This window comes from Sphaerodactylus townsendi, linkage group LG03, assembly GCF_021028975.2.
Source record: "Sphaerodactylus townsendi isolate TG3544 linkage group LG03, MPM_Stown_v2.3, whole genome shotgun sequence".
Taxonomy (NCBI): Eukaryota; Metazoa; Chordata; class Lepidosauria; order Squamata; family Sphaerodactylidae; genus Sphaerodactylus; species Sphaerodactylus townsendi.
Window position 1 is genome coordinate 36580471 of NC_059427.1, and position 18092 is coordinate 36598562.

The 18092-nt window shown below is 41.1% G+C and overlaps 1 protein-coding gene across 2 annotated transcripts in view; it reads right to left on the reverse strand.

Annotated features, from left to right (window-relative positions):
• Positions 1 to 6058: 6058 nt before the first annotated feature.
• LOC125429280 (RING1 and YY1 binding protein) overlaps positions 6059 to 18092 on the reverse strand; it is a 103411-nt gene continuing 91377 nt past the window's right edge. For both annotated transcript variants that reach the window (XM_048490243.1, XM_048490242.1), the window contains exons 3-5: positions 15021 to 15197; positions 14414 to 14512; positions 6059 to 10324 (exon numbers count right to left, since the gene is read on the reverse strand). In XM_048490243.1, coding sequence (XP_048346200.1) covers positions 10072 to 10324; positions 14414 to 14512; positions 15021 to 15197 — 529 coding nt within the window. In that variant the 3' untranslated portion in view covers positions 6059 to 10071. The remainder of the gene's footprint in view (positions 10325 to 14413; positions 14513 to 15020; positions 15198 to 18092) is intronic.

An 18092-nucleotide genomic window follows, 5' to 3' on the forward strand; every position in this document is an offset into this window, starting at 1 on the left:
GTTCTGCTGAAGTGGTGCGAACCTGCTGAATCCCACCACTGCCCTCCCCACAAAAAACCTGCTCTAGTTCAGACACTGAAGCAGAGCAAAGCCTTCACTTGTGGAACCCTGCATAATACCAGGACCCCTGGAATGACTTCCCTCCGTCTTTGGCAGCCAAGTATACAATAGCTAAAGTACTAGAATTTCTTCAGAGAATTTTCAAGGAATTAGAAATTCCACTGCTAAAGTGGTTCTGCATTGAAGTCACAAGTGAAGTCTACAGGAAATGAGGTAATTAAGGTCACCCTGGGGAGGGGAAGAGCCTTGTGTCTAGACAGAGAAACAAGGAAGCAGGCAGTCAGACCAAGATAACACAGGATGTTTCAGTCAATATCAAGCTTTCTCAAAACAAGTTGTATTTATGCAACTTATAAATGTTTGAAGAGTTCTGTTGGATCAGGCAAAAAGTCCATAGGATAGTATCTCTTTCCCACAGGGGTCAAGAGGTTTAAAGTAGGGGAAGACTGGTCCAACCCTTTCCAGTCGCTATTACTCAGCAAATGACATTCAAAAGAATCCCTTGTGGCATGGAGATTTTATTGAGGTATCATGAATAATACTACCCATTGATAAATCCATTATCCAAGAATGTATCTAATTTCATGTAAGGCCATCACATCATGTGGCAGTGACGTGCACAATTACATGTTGCATGCTTGGAACTTTCTTTTGCCTGTTCATTAATTTTAGTGGGTGCCCTTGGCTTTTAATATTTTGGAAGAGGAAGAAAAAGTTCTCTCTACCCACAGTCTCAACTCCATTCATCATTTAAAATCCTCTTATAATTTACTTCTATGTTATTTTATAAAAGCCCACACCATTTACTTACTATTTCTTTTCTAAACTGAAAACTCAAAAGTTCATCGTCCTTCATATTACAGATAATGCTTCAACCCTTTTATTATTCGGATTGCATTTTTTTCCCAGTTTTCGGATATTTTTGGAAATGATACAATCAGAACTGCGCACAGTAAAGTAAATGTGGCTGGATCACAAGTCTGTACAAGAATATTCTAATGCTGATGTTCAATTCTTCTTCAGTTATCTCACAGAGAACTTGTTTTTCCCCACTGCTGCAGCACCAAAGCGCCAACATTTTAATGGAGACATCCACAAGATCTCTTTCCCACATCAGACCCCATCACTATGTATGAATTGAGGGTGACAAAAAACCAACTACCTGAATGTAAAACTGCTCAAGAATATTTTAATAAAGAAATATTTAACTGGGCATATGTTATGCAAGAGCATTTGTCTTCTTTCGTTTTACTAGTACTAAGGCAGAAGATAATGACCATATTGGTTGTTCCACCTCAGTATTCAAACTTTTCCTTTCTCTGCCCCAGGCGAGAACTCACAGAATCTCACTTGCATTGCTCTGAAGTCTTCATTCTGGTCAGGCTCTCCCTTTGCTTTTCCTGTACATTGTACATTTGTATGAAATTAATTTCATCTGGTTGGGACACTCACAAAAATTGTACAATAAGGAAATCAAGGCACTGTGCTTATGGAAGATCCCGTCACTTCTTCAGCTCGGGCTCATCTTCTTCCACAGTTCATCTCTGCTCTGCCTACCAACTCACAGACATCTTCCTTTAGACTGCTTTTCCTTAACTCCTTAGTCTCTTCCACCAAGGCTGAATGTTCAAGAACTCTGACTGACTCTCATTCTGATTAGGCTAAGACTGGCCTTTTATTCTCCCCTACTAGACTCTTCAATTAATTCCATTTTGCTTAAGTCTCATAATTTTACAGTTTAATTTTAATTTTAATCCTTGCTTCTTCAAATATAGAACTAATGTGTACACATACTCTCTACGCTTTCCTCTGAATATGGGCTGCTACTGTACCATCACCGACCTTTTTTAGAGAGCAGTTACAAAAACTCCTGAGGAAAGATTGTATGAATCTCCTTTAACATTCAGAAATTCTATAAATAAATGCAAAGTATCAATGTTAGTCAAAGCCTCTCTAAAGCAATCTAACGCAGTGGGGCTCCTGCCGAAACCCAGAACATTTCAAAATACCCACATTAACATCAAGGCTTTGTGCAAATTCTTGATTGGTACCAAGCATTTTCATGCATGTACCACAATCGTTTGCTGCCACAAATGTACCTCAAGGATGTCACCTGAAGAACAGGAGCCTGATAAAACGTTAGCCAGTTACTGATCATTTTTATGTAATCTTAAGAGAATAAACCTAATTTCTTTTGATGGGAGATGGCTCATGACAGTGAGAAGGCTGCACTGTTTTTTAACATGGGACATGGACAATACGGCCCCTTCCGCACATGCAAAATAATGCGTTTTCAAACCACTTTCACAACTGTTTGCAAGTGGATTTTGCTATTCTGCACAGCTTCAAAGAGCACTGAAAGCAGTTTGAAAGTGCATTATTCTGCATGTGCGGAATGAGCCAATACCCCACTAAACTTTCTCTTCTCACTAGACACAGTGTGAAACAGACTTTTCTCTGTGATACACCTCTGAAGATGCCAGCCACAGATACAGGTGAAACATTAGGAACAAGATCTACCAGACCACGCCACACAGCCCAGAAAACCCACAACAACCAGTGCTTTTTATCAGTTTGTGGCAGAGAATGGAAGAGGAGGGGGTAGTGAAGAAAGTGGAATCTCTCTCTCTCTCTCTCTTATCTGCATGTAGTTGGACAACAAAACTCAGAACATCACAGGTTTGATGAACAGTTAACCTCCAACGATGTCTTGTTCCACAGAGTCTTCAGTACGTACCTGTAAAAACACATTGCTAAGGATATCAGAGGGAAGAAAGTGGAAAGAATGGTACTCTGGGCAAAAATATTATGTTGTTCTTGGGAAATAAAAGTCTTGAAGCCTTCCCTGATTCACATAGTTAAGGCATTTTGCCACACTTTGCCAGAAGGCACTTCAGACTCCCACAAGCCTAGATCCAATTTTCATGAATATGGAGCAAAATTCAAAGCCCCAAGGACAACACTGTCTCATGCAAATGGCCACACCTAATATAATTACCATCAGTCCTTCAAAGATTATAAAGTAGAGGCAAATGATTAGTTTCTTGTGCTAGCCCTATGCAGTGATTTACATCTACTTGTATGAAAACCCTGCTAAATGGTGTATTAATTGGCAGCTATTCCATGAAACCTACAAAAAAAAGGTGGGGGCCATCATTCTATTTAAGAGAATTGTCATCAGACCTCAGTGTGAGCAGACTGCATAATCCACAGCATTATTAAATACACATCTATGGAGCATGTCTTTTAGCAAGTAACAGGCCAAAACAGCAGGTCTTTTAGCAAGTTCTACAAAATATGTCTGCATCCCTACCCTGCACAACAGCAGGTCTAAGCTAGTGAACCTTCCTCTGAACCTGGCATCTGGAGAACAAAGATGATGATGATTATATTTAATGCTCCACTCTTCCCCACAAAAGCAGACTCAAGAGTGCTGCCTTCCTGACACCCTGCTTCCTAAAAGCCAGAATGGTATAGTGATTAAGATCTGAAGAACTGGGTTTGATTCCCCACTCCTCCACGTGAGTGGTAGTCTTATCTGGTGAACTGGATTTATTCCCCCACTCCTACATTCCAGCTGGGTGTGGCATCATCTCCACTCCAATAATATACAGCTGTCCTGGTCTGGCAATTATGTTGTGTGCAAAAAAACACACCAAGTCTGTGTTGTAGGAATGCACATTTTAGTTTTATAAAAAATGACCTCTGGAAACATATACTGGTAGAATCTTGGTGTAATGCAAGAGGTTTCTAGTCTTACCTGTCAACATTATAAAATATACTCTGGGACGTGTCTACTGTGCTTGGGGCTCCCAAAAGGAATAGCTACTTCTTTGTGCTTGGAACAAATGTTTTTGACAACCTTCCAAGAGAGATTAAAGTATGTAATACTTTGCCTTGCTCCTTATGTCTCTATAGCACTTTTGGAAAGTGTATATCTATGTACTTCAATTTCTAAGCCAAGAGAATTTTTGTTTAATAGGTTTATGGATACTTTAGCTTAAGCTTTATAATCCGTGCCAAAAAAAGTTTGTAATCTGTTATAAACTGTCCCTCTTACCAAGAAACGAAAGCCAAAGCCTGGCTAGGTAGGACAGTCTTTTCTCGTACGTGTTTTGCTTTCCAACACTTCTCATTATTTCTTGAGAAAAGACTGTACACAGAAACTTGTGTTACTCAGCAATGAGAAGTCAAGGTGTGCTTGGTCATCTTTCCCTTCCTAAAAATACATGAAAGCTCAGGTTGGACATACAACTAAGTGGTAATTTTCCTTATTGTGCATGTTACTAACCACTTAGGAAACCAGCGAGCTGTCAGCTTTATTATCTGAACCATCCTGCCAAGTAGCAAAGAAAACCTTATATCTGGTTCAGATGTGTAGTAAATGGCCGTCTCCATCCAAACTCCATCTGTTGATGCAGAGGGGGACTGGTTAAAAGTTGATCGCTGCTGAGACTTAATGATTTGTTCCTTCTAGCAGAAAAACTGAGATGGCTCCTGTGACAGGCACCAAATGCGTAGGAAGCAATCTGAAAAGCCTACCTCAGTTGTAAAAATTACCTACGTTAAAACTCTTCTTGCTTAGCTTTTTACAATCACAACTGTTCTACCCAGTTTGAACTGCTTAAAGGTAAAGGTCGTCCCCGGTGCAAGCACTGGGTCATTACTGATCCATGGGGTGACAACTTTACTAGGCAGATCATGTTTTATTGGGCGGTTTGCCACTGCCTTCCCCAGTTGTCTACACTTTACCCTTAACAAGCCAGGTCCTACCAACCTTGGAAGGATGGAAGGCTAAGTCAACCTTGAGCCTACTGGGATCAAACTCCGGTCATGAGCAGAGTTTTGACTGCAATAGTGCAGCTTAACTCCTTGCATTTCAAGAACTGAACGAGCAAACAAAAAAAGAGCAAGGTTTGTTTTAATCAAAATACTAATCACGGAGTTGTATTTCAAAAAATGAAATAGTTTATCATGTAGCACCTTACTTATTTCACTGATCCACATCAAACTGTCCCAGGTCTTTGAGACTCTTTGTACAAATGCTATGCAAATCTTATCAAAATTAGATTAACAGTACAGAGCAGCAGTGGCGTAGGAGGTTAAGAGCTCGTGTATCTAATCTGGAGGAACCGGGTTTGATTCCCAGCTCTGCTGCCTGAGCTGTGGAGGCTTATCTGGAGAATTCAGATTAACCTGTACACTCCCACACATGCCAAGCTTTTTGGAGCTCTCTCAGCCCCACCCACCTCACAGGGTGTTTGTTGTGAGGGGGGAAGGGCAAGGAGATTGTAAGCCCCTTTGAGTCTCCTGCAGGAGAGAAAGGGGGGATATAAATCCAAACTCTTCTTAAACAGGGTCTACACTTTTCCAAAGCCACTGCCTTCAATGGACTTGAAAGGGTGTGATTCAGCTTAGGACTGAACTGTAAGAATTTTGACCTGGGCTAGAGAGGAAGCTGCCCACCCTCCACAGCAGGCTCAATGCTGAATATTGTTCCATGAAAAAAAAACAAAAAACAGGCGACATACAGAAAACCCTCTCCAGGAGGCAAGTTTTTGTTTTCATTTTGTCTACAAATGAAACCTCAGATTTTCATGCTGACGCCCTCAGGGGACTTCACTTGTTAGATGTCCTAAAACCAGAGCATGACTGGGTTAAGCCTTTTGGGACCCTAGAAGAACGTATTTATTGTGGCACAAGCTTTTGGGAATCAAATCACACTTGCCAGATGCATATTAAACATTCTGTTTATGAGTTCCTGCAGCTGAAAAACGAGGAAGGGGTATTTACTTCAGGGTCCCCAGCATCTAAGTCCAATTATTAAAAATAAGGCCAGACAAGTGATGGGTATGTGAACTTGCTCTTCTGAAAGACTAGAGAACATACAAGATCACATATGCACCCCAGTATGAAAGTTATAAAAAATACAGGCTCAGGAAACTACCTATTCCTTTCCCCCACACTAATGTTAAACACCAAAGAATAGAAATTCAGCTTTAATTAAATGTTGCTATTTTATTTGTGAAAAAACTACAAGCAGAATTCATAAATAGACATTTCTATTTAAAGCAGGAAAATTATAAAGTGGCTTCTAATAACAGTCGTGCACATGCCGGTAACAGGAATATATTAACATCTTTTATTTGCTAGACAAAGAGCAGTGTCCAATATAAATTTCCCAAAAACATTTAAGACCTGTGAATTTTTTCTGACCAGTTCACAAAACCACCATTGACACTTTTAGCATGAAGATTAAAAACAAATCTAACAGGACTGTCAGCTCTAAAGACTTTACAGAGCAGAAAACTTCCAAAAGCGTTATACAAGCTGTCTTTCTGGGCAAATGAAAAATATAGCTCGTATAATACATTAACATAAAAATCCACAAGATAAAATTATGTCTTGACATACTTAAACAAGCATTCTCTATTTGTCTCCAAACAAAGCTAAAGAAATAATGTAACCATCTTTACACAGTAAATTAAGGTTACAAGTCATACACAAGAACAGAACTGCTTGCGCGTTAAAAACTGTTCAGCTCCATTGTCATATTCTAAATGTTGGCTCTTAAATCATTTTTTTTCGGTTACATACAAGCAAAGGTTATTATAGTCAGCAATTAATAAATTTTCAATAATTTACGTTTACTGTTGTTTAAAAAGTAGACTGAGAATTATATTGATAAGGCAGGTGGAAGTGTCTCTCACTGAAAATAGCTACTGCCGAATTTTAAATCTGTTCTTTTTAGTAAACGAATTGCCTTCAATTAAAATTGCTCATCTTAAACGCTTTTTACTGGTTCCCTTTGCATGACTCTGTCAAACTGAGCAAGTCAGGCAAGCTGTTGTATGTATGGGTGTGCACGCACGTGTGTGTATGTGAAGTGTAAAAATTGAAACTTGCAAATGTTAACACTGTGCTTTTATCTCGCCTGCTCTCTGTGCCATTGGCAATTGAGCGTTTCTGGCCCCTTCCTCTACACTAGTATTTAAAACATGCTCTCCAACTACCGTACGGCAAACTGAAATGCACAGAAGTGAAGGGAATTCTATTTTAACACATGCTACTGTTTAAGGGTATTGTCCATCACAGGGTTTAAGTAAAAAAGCAGATTGACAATGCAACAGCGAAAAAATGCGGCCCAAGAAAGTTTGAATGCTTAGCTGACAATTTCAACCAAATGCAGCTTCAGTCAGTCCACTTGTGCCAAAGATAGATTTGCATACTTTTCACCTAACAAGCTAACATATCATGAGGCACACGTTAAGAAAAAGAAAAGAAAACCCAAAGAGGATTCCACTGAATTGGTAAACCAATGAGTAGCTCGTTACCTTTAAAGCTTTTACCACCTACCTAATCTAAGGGGCGCGTTTTACTGGGCGCAACCCACCCACTCCAGCTGATGTGCACCTTTTGAATGTCAGCCCACCCAAAGAGGAATGGTGGGTGCAGAGCAACAGTGCTTGGTGGGTGGTGTTTGCCATGTAAATAAATTTCCTCAGCGTACCACACTGCCTTTTCTCCCCCTGCACCAAGGCCTTATTCCAAAGAAGCACTGAAGACACCATTTGTCTGTATAGGTGCACTTCACTCGCCCTCACAACAGGTCTGCTGTAAACAGTCCAAATGAACACAGGCCCAATTCATTCTGGTTCGTTTCGTTTAAAAAACTGTGCAAAATACACACATCTGGGACAAAGTTCAAACTTCTCTTTAAAAATTAAAAAATTTCTCCAAAAATAAATATGGCTGACCAATTTACCCTCCCTGAGATCGTTTAAAGGAACAGTAGAACTTGGAAAAGGAATGTCTTTACAATATCACATCCATGTTAAAAAGGTGGACCAATGTGGACTACTAAAAACTACAGATAATATTGTGTTTTAGGAGCTTATGAGAATCATCTGGTTTTCCTTTGGTTCTTTTTTTCTTTTTCAATAAATATTTCAATAATAGGATTTCAATGAACAAAAACAAATCAGAATACAAGAACAATTTAACAAGGAACGCACCATGTTCAGAATCAAACTGCAGCTGCAAAGGCACTGCTCTGCTTCTCCACTGCTTTGAGCAGAGTCGGTTTATTCAGTTAAGCACAGGCTAAAATTTAAACCGGGTGTGAAAAGAGTTTGCGTTTGTGAGTCAAAACTGAGCTGATAAAACGCAACAGTTTCACTGCCTCCACACAACAGAAATAATTGATATTGTTCCAAACAAGTTAATTAGTATAGTAATTGTCTAGCACCAAGTTCTGGCAAGTGGCCCTTTGAGCATAAACACCCACGCAGTATCCATTTTGATGGGGGGGGGGGGGAGGTTGCTGAAATTACAGCAAAGCACTCTGGGTCGCCTAAAAAAGCACACACAATGAGAACTGGAAGGCATATCTTTTTTTAAAGGAAAAAAAAAGTGTGCCATATCTTCATCCTAGTGTTTCAAGCAGGGTTAAGACACACGCTAGGCAAAACTGCAACGCAATTCTAACAGGGCTAGAAGGAAGCTGACATCGGAACAGCTGTCTAGCGAAATCAAAATGGCACATCATCCAGTTGCTCCCTTACCAGTAAGAAAAAATTCTTCACAACTTCAGCTCGCATGGCAGGATATCTAGACATGTCTAAACACCAATAATCCCAACCCATCATCACTGGAAGACAGGCTGTTGTTTCTTTAAAGAAAACTCTCTTGAGGATACACAATGGATTAATGTAAAACAAAGGAACATAGAGACAGATGTGAAAGATTTGTATTGCGAACAAGCCATATGACATCAGATCTTGTGGTACCTTTGTTATTACAGCTGGGTGGAGGGCAGCCTCTGTCTTAAGGCTCCCTTTTGCTCTGGATGATAAAAACTGACAATGCCTCCTCCCCCCGCAGGTATTGAAATGATACCCCTGTAACCAGGACAGATCTGGACCATGGCTAAAGTTACAGAACACCGGACTTGAATGAGGCAGGTTACGCAAAACTAGGCGATGTGAACGTGTAGCCATCCTGTACATTAATACTAGGGCATTCAGAAACAAGCGTAGCTTGTGGCCATTAAAACGTGTACACTGCCATAGGACGAGGCTGGAGATTTTACTGTTTTCAGATATTCTACTAGGAATGCAAGTGACCTGGAGCACCTTTTAGATTTCAAAAACAGAATAGAAAATAAGAAAATAGACATCTATCTTTGTCCAGTACTCTTCAGCCAAAGCACAAAAAGGAAGCCAGGTCCTGTTTTGGGTGGAGCCTGCAGGAACACTCGGTTTGTTTATGACTAGTTCTGGTCCAGTTTCAGCTCTTTCCAAAGGGCACTCACTGTCCCAGGTCTTAAAACTGTTTCGCTTCACAGTGTTTCAAGCACCAGCGTTTCCATGTATTGGTTTCAAATAACCCTATATATTTTTATTTATATATATATATTTATATATTTATATATAATTTATATCAAAACTGATAGTACACAGTATAACTGGAAGAAGAAGGGGAACTGAAATCAAAACAGGATATGCTGGGGAGGGGGGGGGGGGGCGACCAAGAACAAGAGGATGGAGTTTGTGACTGAAATAAATTAAAAAAAAAAACCCCTCTCCTACAGCCCTCTCCCTCCCGCTCACTTCACATTCCCTTCGCCCCGAAAGACAAAAAAGGTTGCAATGTTCATGGGAAAAATTGTGCACAGCAGATTTATAAAAAAGTAGAGTCAAGAGCACATCCAATTATAAATGATTGTTAGGAAAATCATATAAAACAATGGAATACACAAGTGTCAAAAAAGTTATTGTCAGGGTGCGAAATTCTTCGACGGCCAGATGCCCACAGCCAGCACAAACGATCCCGGTGTCATCTGTTTAGAGGTGAGGTCCCCCCCCCAAAATACACCGACTCTCAAGAAGAGGCAGAAGAGATGTAAGTGGCACTGGAGCTTTCCCTGGACGACTGCAGCCTGGTGGACAAGTGGAGCAATTGAATTTCATACCCTGATTTCATAAGTTCCCCACAATTCCATGTGCAATTTCAGAAAGATTCGTCATTGACTGTGGACATGTCGCCCTTTGGCGTCGAGGAGCGGGAGGAACCCTTGTCTGTGCTCTCAGATCCCGAGCTGCTCTGATTCTGCTGTTCTGATCCTGCACTGGAGGTCACTGTGGATGACGACGTGGAAGAAGAACGAGTCTTTTCTTTAAAGTCTGTGATAATTACTGTGACGTTGCCCACTGTGACTGCCAGCTGCTGGGCGGTACTTCTGTCCACGTTTTTCAGTCTAGGCCTTAAATTTAAAAGCGAGAGAGAGAAACACTGATAAATAACAGAGGAGCCTCCTGTCAAGACACTTTTCTCAGCTTATTTACAAGGATCCCTTCTAAAGGGAGTTGAGGGCCAGCCCAATGATAAATCAATGAAGACTGAACAATATGACTGTCCTTCCTCTCCCCCTCACCCCAAATAACCTTTTGCTTTTTAAAAATGCTCAGTCTATCAGCATGTTGAATCCCCAGAATGCATTTGTGGCTGAAAAATAAGTTCTTGGAGCTTTGCAGTGGTAAGGAGCTATCTCTATTCCATCCAGTCAGAGAAAACAGTAGAGACAGCTATGCAACTATCAAGAAAGCCTCAGGGTATATCCCTGAACACAAGGATTTCATGTTTTGAATTCGTCTTCTTGTGGGTCCCAAAGCTGTGACTTTGCAATACTAAGCTAGACAGACACACACAAACAAAGAATCTGAAAGAAGTAGTATCATTTGCATAGAGGATTTCTGCACTTACAAACAAGACAGCGCCAGGTGTCTTTTTACAACTGCTGGCAATTTATAGAAAGAAGAACAAACAATGCATATTAAAAACTATCCAAAATAGCCTGTTCTGAATTTGGCTGCGGAAAACAAGTGGAAGAAAACAAGAGATTTATGCCTCACTTTTCTCAACCAAAAGGAGACTGAAAGCAGGTTACAAACTCCTTCCCGTCCTCTCTGCACAACAGACACCTTGTGAGGCAGGTGGGGGTGAGAGACTTCAGAGAGAACTGTGACTAGCCCAAGGTCACCCAGCAGGCTTCATATGGGGAAATAAACCCGGTTTACCAGATTAGAGTCTGATGCTCGAGTGGAGAAGTGGGGAATCAAACCTGGCTCTCCCAATTAGAGTTCATTGCTCTTAACCACTACACCACAAGCTCAAGAAACACACATGGTTATTATAAACAGACCGATAAAAAGAAACGGTATCTTATTTTAAATCCAAGCACCGTAGTAGACCCCTTCGTTGCTTTGTGTCATGCTTTTGTGCAGTCATTAAGTCAGCAAATAAAGCACAGGCTGCCACTCACATGAGTACCTGCCACAGCCTAGGGGTTCTTTAGCAACAACAGCTCTAGAGAATGCCAAATCAGGTCATTAGCTGGGAGGCCTAACATTTCCTGCTATTGTACCCAAAGAACCAAAGCAGCACAACAAAGAAGACCTTCAGAAAACAAATGGCTGGGTTTTTTTTTAAGGAACTAAAGCATTCGCTTCATGAGTTTAAGGGATTGTACCTCCAAAGCCAAACTCTGAACAGTTTGCAGGTTTCGACCTATAAAGAGTTACTGGGGTTGGAATAAGTAATCTACATGAAGAGGGCTTATTTTTGCAAGGATGCCAAGAAGGTTAAATTCAAAGGCATTGTCCAACAGAACTGTCCTTCTAACCTCCCTGACCAAGAAATGGTAAAAGATCTGGAAACCTCTCTCCTGCAAGAGAGCTTCAGCTTGATCGTTGGCTTCAAAATTTCCACCCACAGGGTCAGCAGGACACAGAGACATTTTCTTACCCTGCTGGCTGCTATGAAAATAATCTTGGCCCTGCAACTTTCTGTTATGGTTTCTTGGCTGAAGAAGGAGATGGTAGAAATGAGGAAACAGGAAGAGCTGTCCATTAGCTGTTTCCAGGCTGTGTGGCCAGGCCTAATACTTTTTAATAGAAAGCTAAGAGGTAATGAGGAATCTTTCCAATATCCCCATCAAATCCTCTGAAGATGCCAGCCACAGATGCAGTCGAAACGTCAGGAGAGAATGCTGCTAGAACACGGCCATACAGCCCGGAAACCACACAGCACCCCAGTGATTCAGGCCGTGAAAGCCCTCGACAAACATCCCCATGTTTATTTATGTGGACAATCTGTTAACAAAGCAGTCAGAACAGCACTCGTTTACCCCCACATTTCAACCCAATATTGCCAGCTTGGAAATGCCTATCCAGCCTACTCCCACATAACAATTCTGTGTCTACCACTGGTCTCTACAACTCAATCCCCCCCCCCCCCCGGAAGTTTGCTTCTCCAATCTTCTTTCACCATGCCCATTACAGAAAGACAGAAAATGACCAAAACATCATGCAGCAACAGACTTACTATACCCGTGGTGGTGAACATTTGGCACTCCAGATGTTATGGACTACAATTCCCATCAGCCCCTGCCAGCATGGCCAATTGGGGGGCTGATGGGAATTGTAGTCCATAACATCTGGAGTGCCAAAGATTCGCCACCACTGTACTATACCAAGGCAGAAGCTCCCAGGTACCCTGAACTACTATTTAGTTTTCAGTCCCATGGTTTAAATGCTGCCTTGGAATGTCCCAGTAGTTTTTATGCAATCACAGTTCGTGGGAAGGATAATAAGAGGGGCGAAACCTGGGTGTGTGCCATACTTTATTCCAATGCAATATTAAAAACTACCCATCACAAAGTAGAAGCTACAGTCCAGTTTTAAAAGGCACATGACTTAATTTCTCTGTATGGTGTTTGATGAGTTATTCAGTTCTAAAAGGATTATAATCAGAAGGAACATTTCATCCTGTTACTCCACAATTGCCAGTCCAGTAGCATTGCATTAAAGGTAAACTGCAACAGTAGCCAAGCACAGCAAATCAGAGGCAGGGAAATTCAATGTACCAACTGCAACCTTCAAATGATGCAGAACTCATTGGCGGAGTTGCTTCAATTGAGACATTCTGCACCAAAGAAAAGGCCAGGAAAAAACCAAACCAAAACAATGAAGTTGCTGTATAGGGTGGTTCTACTCTCAGTCTTTCTGACAAAGGCCGTGTTTCCTTGCCCTTATCCCCCTCATCTGATTGCAGAGCTGTCACCAAGTGCAGCTATAATGGTGGCCTCTTCTTGTTTGCCCAAAATGCAGGTCAACAGAAAGAGGGAGACCACACAGTTGATGATATATCACATGACCCTCTTGAATGGGAAGGATGAAGCAAAACCAACATGTACATTTACTATTTGATGCACCATGCACTTATTTGGAATCCTGGTACTCAGATCCAAGTGTAAAGAAAAAGAAAAAGCCTCACAGAAACACAACTTGTGTCTTCCATTTTGCTGTTGGATCCAATGCCTGCAAAGAAGTCTACAGAAGGCATCCCACAAGAGTGACAGCCTTGCAAAAGTAGAAGGGCTCCCTATTCCTACCATGCAAATCAGGTAGCCCAGGCCCTGCTGATCACTGAACACACTAGACCCAGACTGTTTTGTAATAGAGCCACCATGGTATAATGGTTAAGAGCAAATAATATGGAGAACCGGGTTTGATTCCCCTCTCTTCCATATGAGTGGCATACTCTGGTGAACTGGGTTTGATTCCCCACTCCTCCACATGAAGCCTGCTGGGTGGCCTCAGGCTAGTCACAGTTCTCTCAGAAATCTCTCAGCCCTACCTTGACTCCCAAAGTGTCTGTTGTGGGGAGGAGAAGGGAAAGAGGTTTTGTAAGTTGCCTTGAGCCTCCTTACAGGAGAGAAAGGTAGGGTATAGATCACGACCCTTTCACAGAGGTCACCTAAGACTCTGCATCAGTGTTCTCCATCTGTAAAATGGATAAACGTTAGGGTTGGGGGTCACCACAACATGAGGAACTGTATTAAAGGGTTGCGGTATTAGGAAGGTTGAGAACCACTGGTATAGATCCTCTTCTTCTAATTAGTTCAGACTCTGTATTTATTATCCAGCAGACAATCAAAGGCATGTGAACTGGTGTGTTTATATCAGCCCTAGCTACAATGGAAGTATTGTAGAAAGATAAGTGTTTTGCAGTAGGCAAATTCTTGTGTTTCCATTCATTATGCTTTAGGAAAGAAAGAGGCTCAAGAACACTTTCTACTAGATTTAAAAATATGCAACCTGAAAAGACATCTGATTCGACCCTCCTTATTCTCTACCCCTCTTGGCTAAAGTAATTCATTGGCTGGAAGGAAAAGTTAAATGCCCAAGTTCATTATTCTGGAAGGAAATTCCTTCCCATACCATACACAGATACAGTCAGACCAAGAAGCCAATTCAGGAAGATGACACTCAGAAATTCTGTACAAAATTACCTTGAGGTGTGATTTGAATCACTGGTCTTTGTTGTTGTATTCCCAGACTGTATGCTGTTTGCTTCACTTGGTGGATCTTTCACAATATCTGACTTTGGCCTGGAAGAAAAGAGAAGAGAAAACTGAATAGCAGGAGGGCCCTGTACTTCTAAGGAAATATGTTCTGAAACTGGGATAACTAATATCATGGAGGGTGTGTGTGTATTTATACACGCACGAAGAAAAAAACTTGCAGTGATTACAACCCTCACACCCATCAATACATCTACAGGAATACTAGAAGGGAAATTTCTTATAAGGTCTGCATAGTACCAATGTACTTCTCCACTCTCAGCTAATCTTGGAAGAGGATAACAAGCAACAAAAATTTAAATTTGATGCAGCAGCACAGAAAGAGCCAAGTCACATGAATCAAGAATTGTGGTGGTAAGAGAGAGGAGAATGACTGGAGATCAAGGGGAAATTAAAGAGTCACTGGATGTTTGAGGCACCTAGTAGGGATTTTAAACTAGGGAAATTGGGAGCACATCAGATTAGATCATTTGTAAAGGGGTACAAGCTAAGAGGTTAGGAGTTGCTAATTTGGATGGATGGCCCAGAAACATACTTAGTCTTCTTGTTGGTACTCTTCTTTATAACACTTTGACTAATTTCTTTTTCTTTGTCTGGCTTTTTCTCTTCCTGCTTTTCCACCTTCTCTTTCTTCTCCTTTTTAGGAGGCGGTGGGGTAGCATATTGCTGAGCAACTTGTTGTGCAACAAGCTGAGAATTTATCCTAGGTTTCCTATGATGTGAGAAGAAATAAAAAAAGGGATACTCAGTGTCAGTGACTTTATTAAAACAAATGGCTCACTGCAGCAGAAGCATTAGTAAAACAAGTATTTCATCAAACAAGGAATGTCTGGTGTTAACCAGCAAACGTGTTACGTCCACAATTTTAAAATGGCACTCACTCACAAATGTTAACTTTACTGTTCATGCTACCCAATTGTTCACGTTACCCAATTTCTGAATGAGTCTTAGACGTAAAATTAGGAATTCAGCAATCACTTCTTTTAGAGAAAGTCTCTTTCTTTAGAATTGAACATCTCTGCTCAGGAACTGAAGCCCAGCACAACACAGTGCTTATTTAAGGGACTAACCTTCCTCTATTTTCAAATAAATCAACAAGTCTAATCATCCATATTACAGGGGGGGGGAAAGTACAATTTTAAAAGTATGGACATGAAAACATGCTTAAGAGGCCAGAGAAAGCCATGAAACTCACACACTGTCTGTACTTTGAAGTGTTATGCTAACTGACCCAGGCTGCTTGTACTGTTTCATCAAATGGACACTGGTAAATTGTTAAATACAGAAAACAAGAGTTAGTAAATGTCTCATTCAACCGCAATTATTCAAATAAATCCTTCTTCCCTACAGCTGCAATGCAGAGACTGTCAATCAGAACAAATCTAAAACAAATGGTCCATTCAGTGTGTCTTTAGCAGTCCTCTCTGTGCCAGACTCCTACTGCCACGGCTTGTCAATACTACTATCTGCAGCCTTGCACAATTATAAACCTGCGAGATTAAAATGAAAGTGGCAAAACTGGACAGCGTTGTCACGGAGTTCTGAATTAAAGAAGGAACTTAACATTGAGAATGGCTAGGGATTCTATCATAACCGGAAACAGCTGGACATCTGGAGCACATTGGTGATCTACAATGACACTTGACACTTGCAAACAGCATGTGCTGCAGCAAAGACTATCATCTGGGCAAGGTCCACTAAGAATTTCTGTCATATAATGGTTAGCAAAACACATTTTGAAGAAAGAAAAGCTAGCACATTTTTTGATGGATTTCTTAGCTTCACACCCAATTTAATGCATCAAATGCACTGGCAATCAATCAATCAATCAATCAATCAATCAATCAATCAATCAATCAATCAATCAATCAATCAATCAATCTATCTATCTATCTATCTATCTATCTATCTATCTATCTATCTATCTATCTATCTATCTATCTATCTATCTATCTGATTTAATATACCGCCCCGTCCCCAAAGGTGTACAACCAATAAAACTATCACATTAAATATGATCACTAAAACAACATTTTCAGTTAAACGCAATTAGCAATCAGCTTCAACCTCCATCAAAAATAATTATTTGGTTACTACAGCATTTTCTAGCATTTCAAGAAGTTGGTGTCACTCATGAATAACTGAGACATTTCTACATCTTTTAACATTAAAATGGTTAGATATGTGCAGGAATGGAGTACAAGCTAAGACCCCCTTCTATTCAAAACATAGTTCCACTGGCAATTTATCTCCCAATTGATATTCAAATATTCAGATTGTTCAAACACAGATTTCCATCATTTTCCCCTGTGCTCCCCTAAATCTGGTATTTTCTTCATTTTCAAGGGGGTTTGCACTACACCACTTTGTACTCTAAAATGCAACCCTAAACTTACACATAATTGCCAAAGGATGGAACGTGTGGCGATGATTCACTGCCAATCACGACGTGTTCCATCAAGGCCCAGCATTCCAGTCCCCCGCCAGCCTCCGCCCCACTAAAGAAAAAGCAGGGCCTGGAGGGGCAACAGCAGCAAAGACCTTCCCGCCTGGCCCCGACCCACCCAGTCCCCCCATACCTCAAAGAACAAGGAGGGCCCGGTGAGAAGCACCACATGGAGGATAGTGCCCTCTCTGCCCCCCTCCCTGCTTCTCAAGCTGTGCAGGACTTGGGAAACATGGAAGGGACAATGTCCCAGGAGATAAACACCCCCCAGTTTTCCACAGCCTATCACATTTTCCTCCAAAATGGGCTTTACTGCTAGGATGTAAACAATGCTCACTGAAATCATGGAAATCAGGGCTGTTCCTTGAGTAGATAAATTGTATTGATCCCCCCATGCTTTGGAGGAGATAGAACCAGTGGTTGCATTGATGGGCTAAGGCTGGATGGCCAGGGTCATGAGCTCTGGCAGCTGCTTAGGTAAAGGAAGAAGAGACACTACATGACCATGCTGTCCCCAAGGATTGTGACAACCACAATGCCTCTCTTTAACTTACTTCACACAATGAGAGGTAAGTAGGAGCTAATCTGTCAGGGCCATGCACCTTCCTAGAGATGCTTCCAAGTCAACACAGTAGGGCTGGATTGACAGAGTTAAGGTTTGCACAGTCATGGCTCGGTCAAAAAACAGGTAGAGCCAGCCACGAAATTAGGAGATGATTGCCAGCTCTGATTTTCATGAGTCCTGGATTAGATCCCACTTGCCACTCACTAAGACCCTTACGTATCATCAGCTATAACAGACAAAGCCCTTGAATGAGTCATAAAGAGCAGCACGCACACAAATCCTCATTTGCTGAGAGCAATCATAATTCACTGTCATCTTTTAGAAAGCAGACTGATTGAACACTACAGCTTCATCACTGCAGGTTATGTCCACTCTTTTAGATTATCCTCACTAGACCTGGTAGTGCCTTTGCTTAAAATAGGAGCTTTTGGTATAGTCTGCAGATGTGAACTACAGAAGTAAAAAAGGAGTGTAAGATTCAGATCTGTAATCAACCGACCTAACATTTTTCTGCCACTTTGCAAGACAATGATATACTTTTGCTGGTGTCACATAGTATTTTTCCCAATACAATTTGATTTTTTTTCAAGACAATT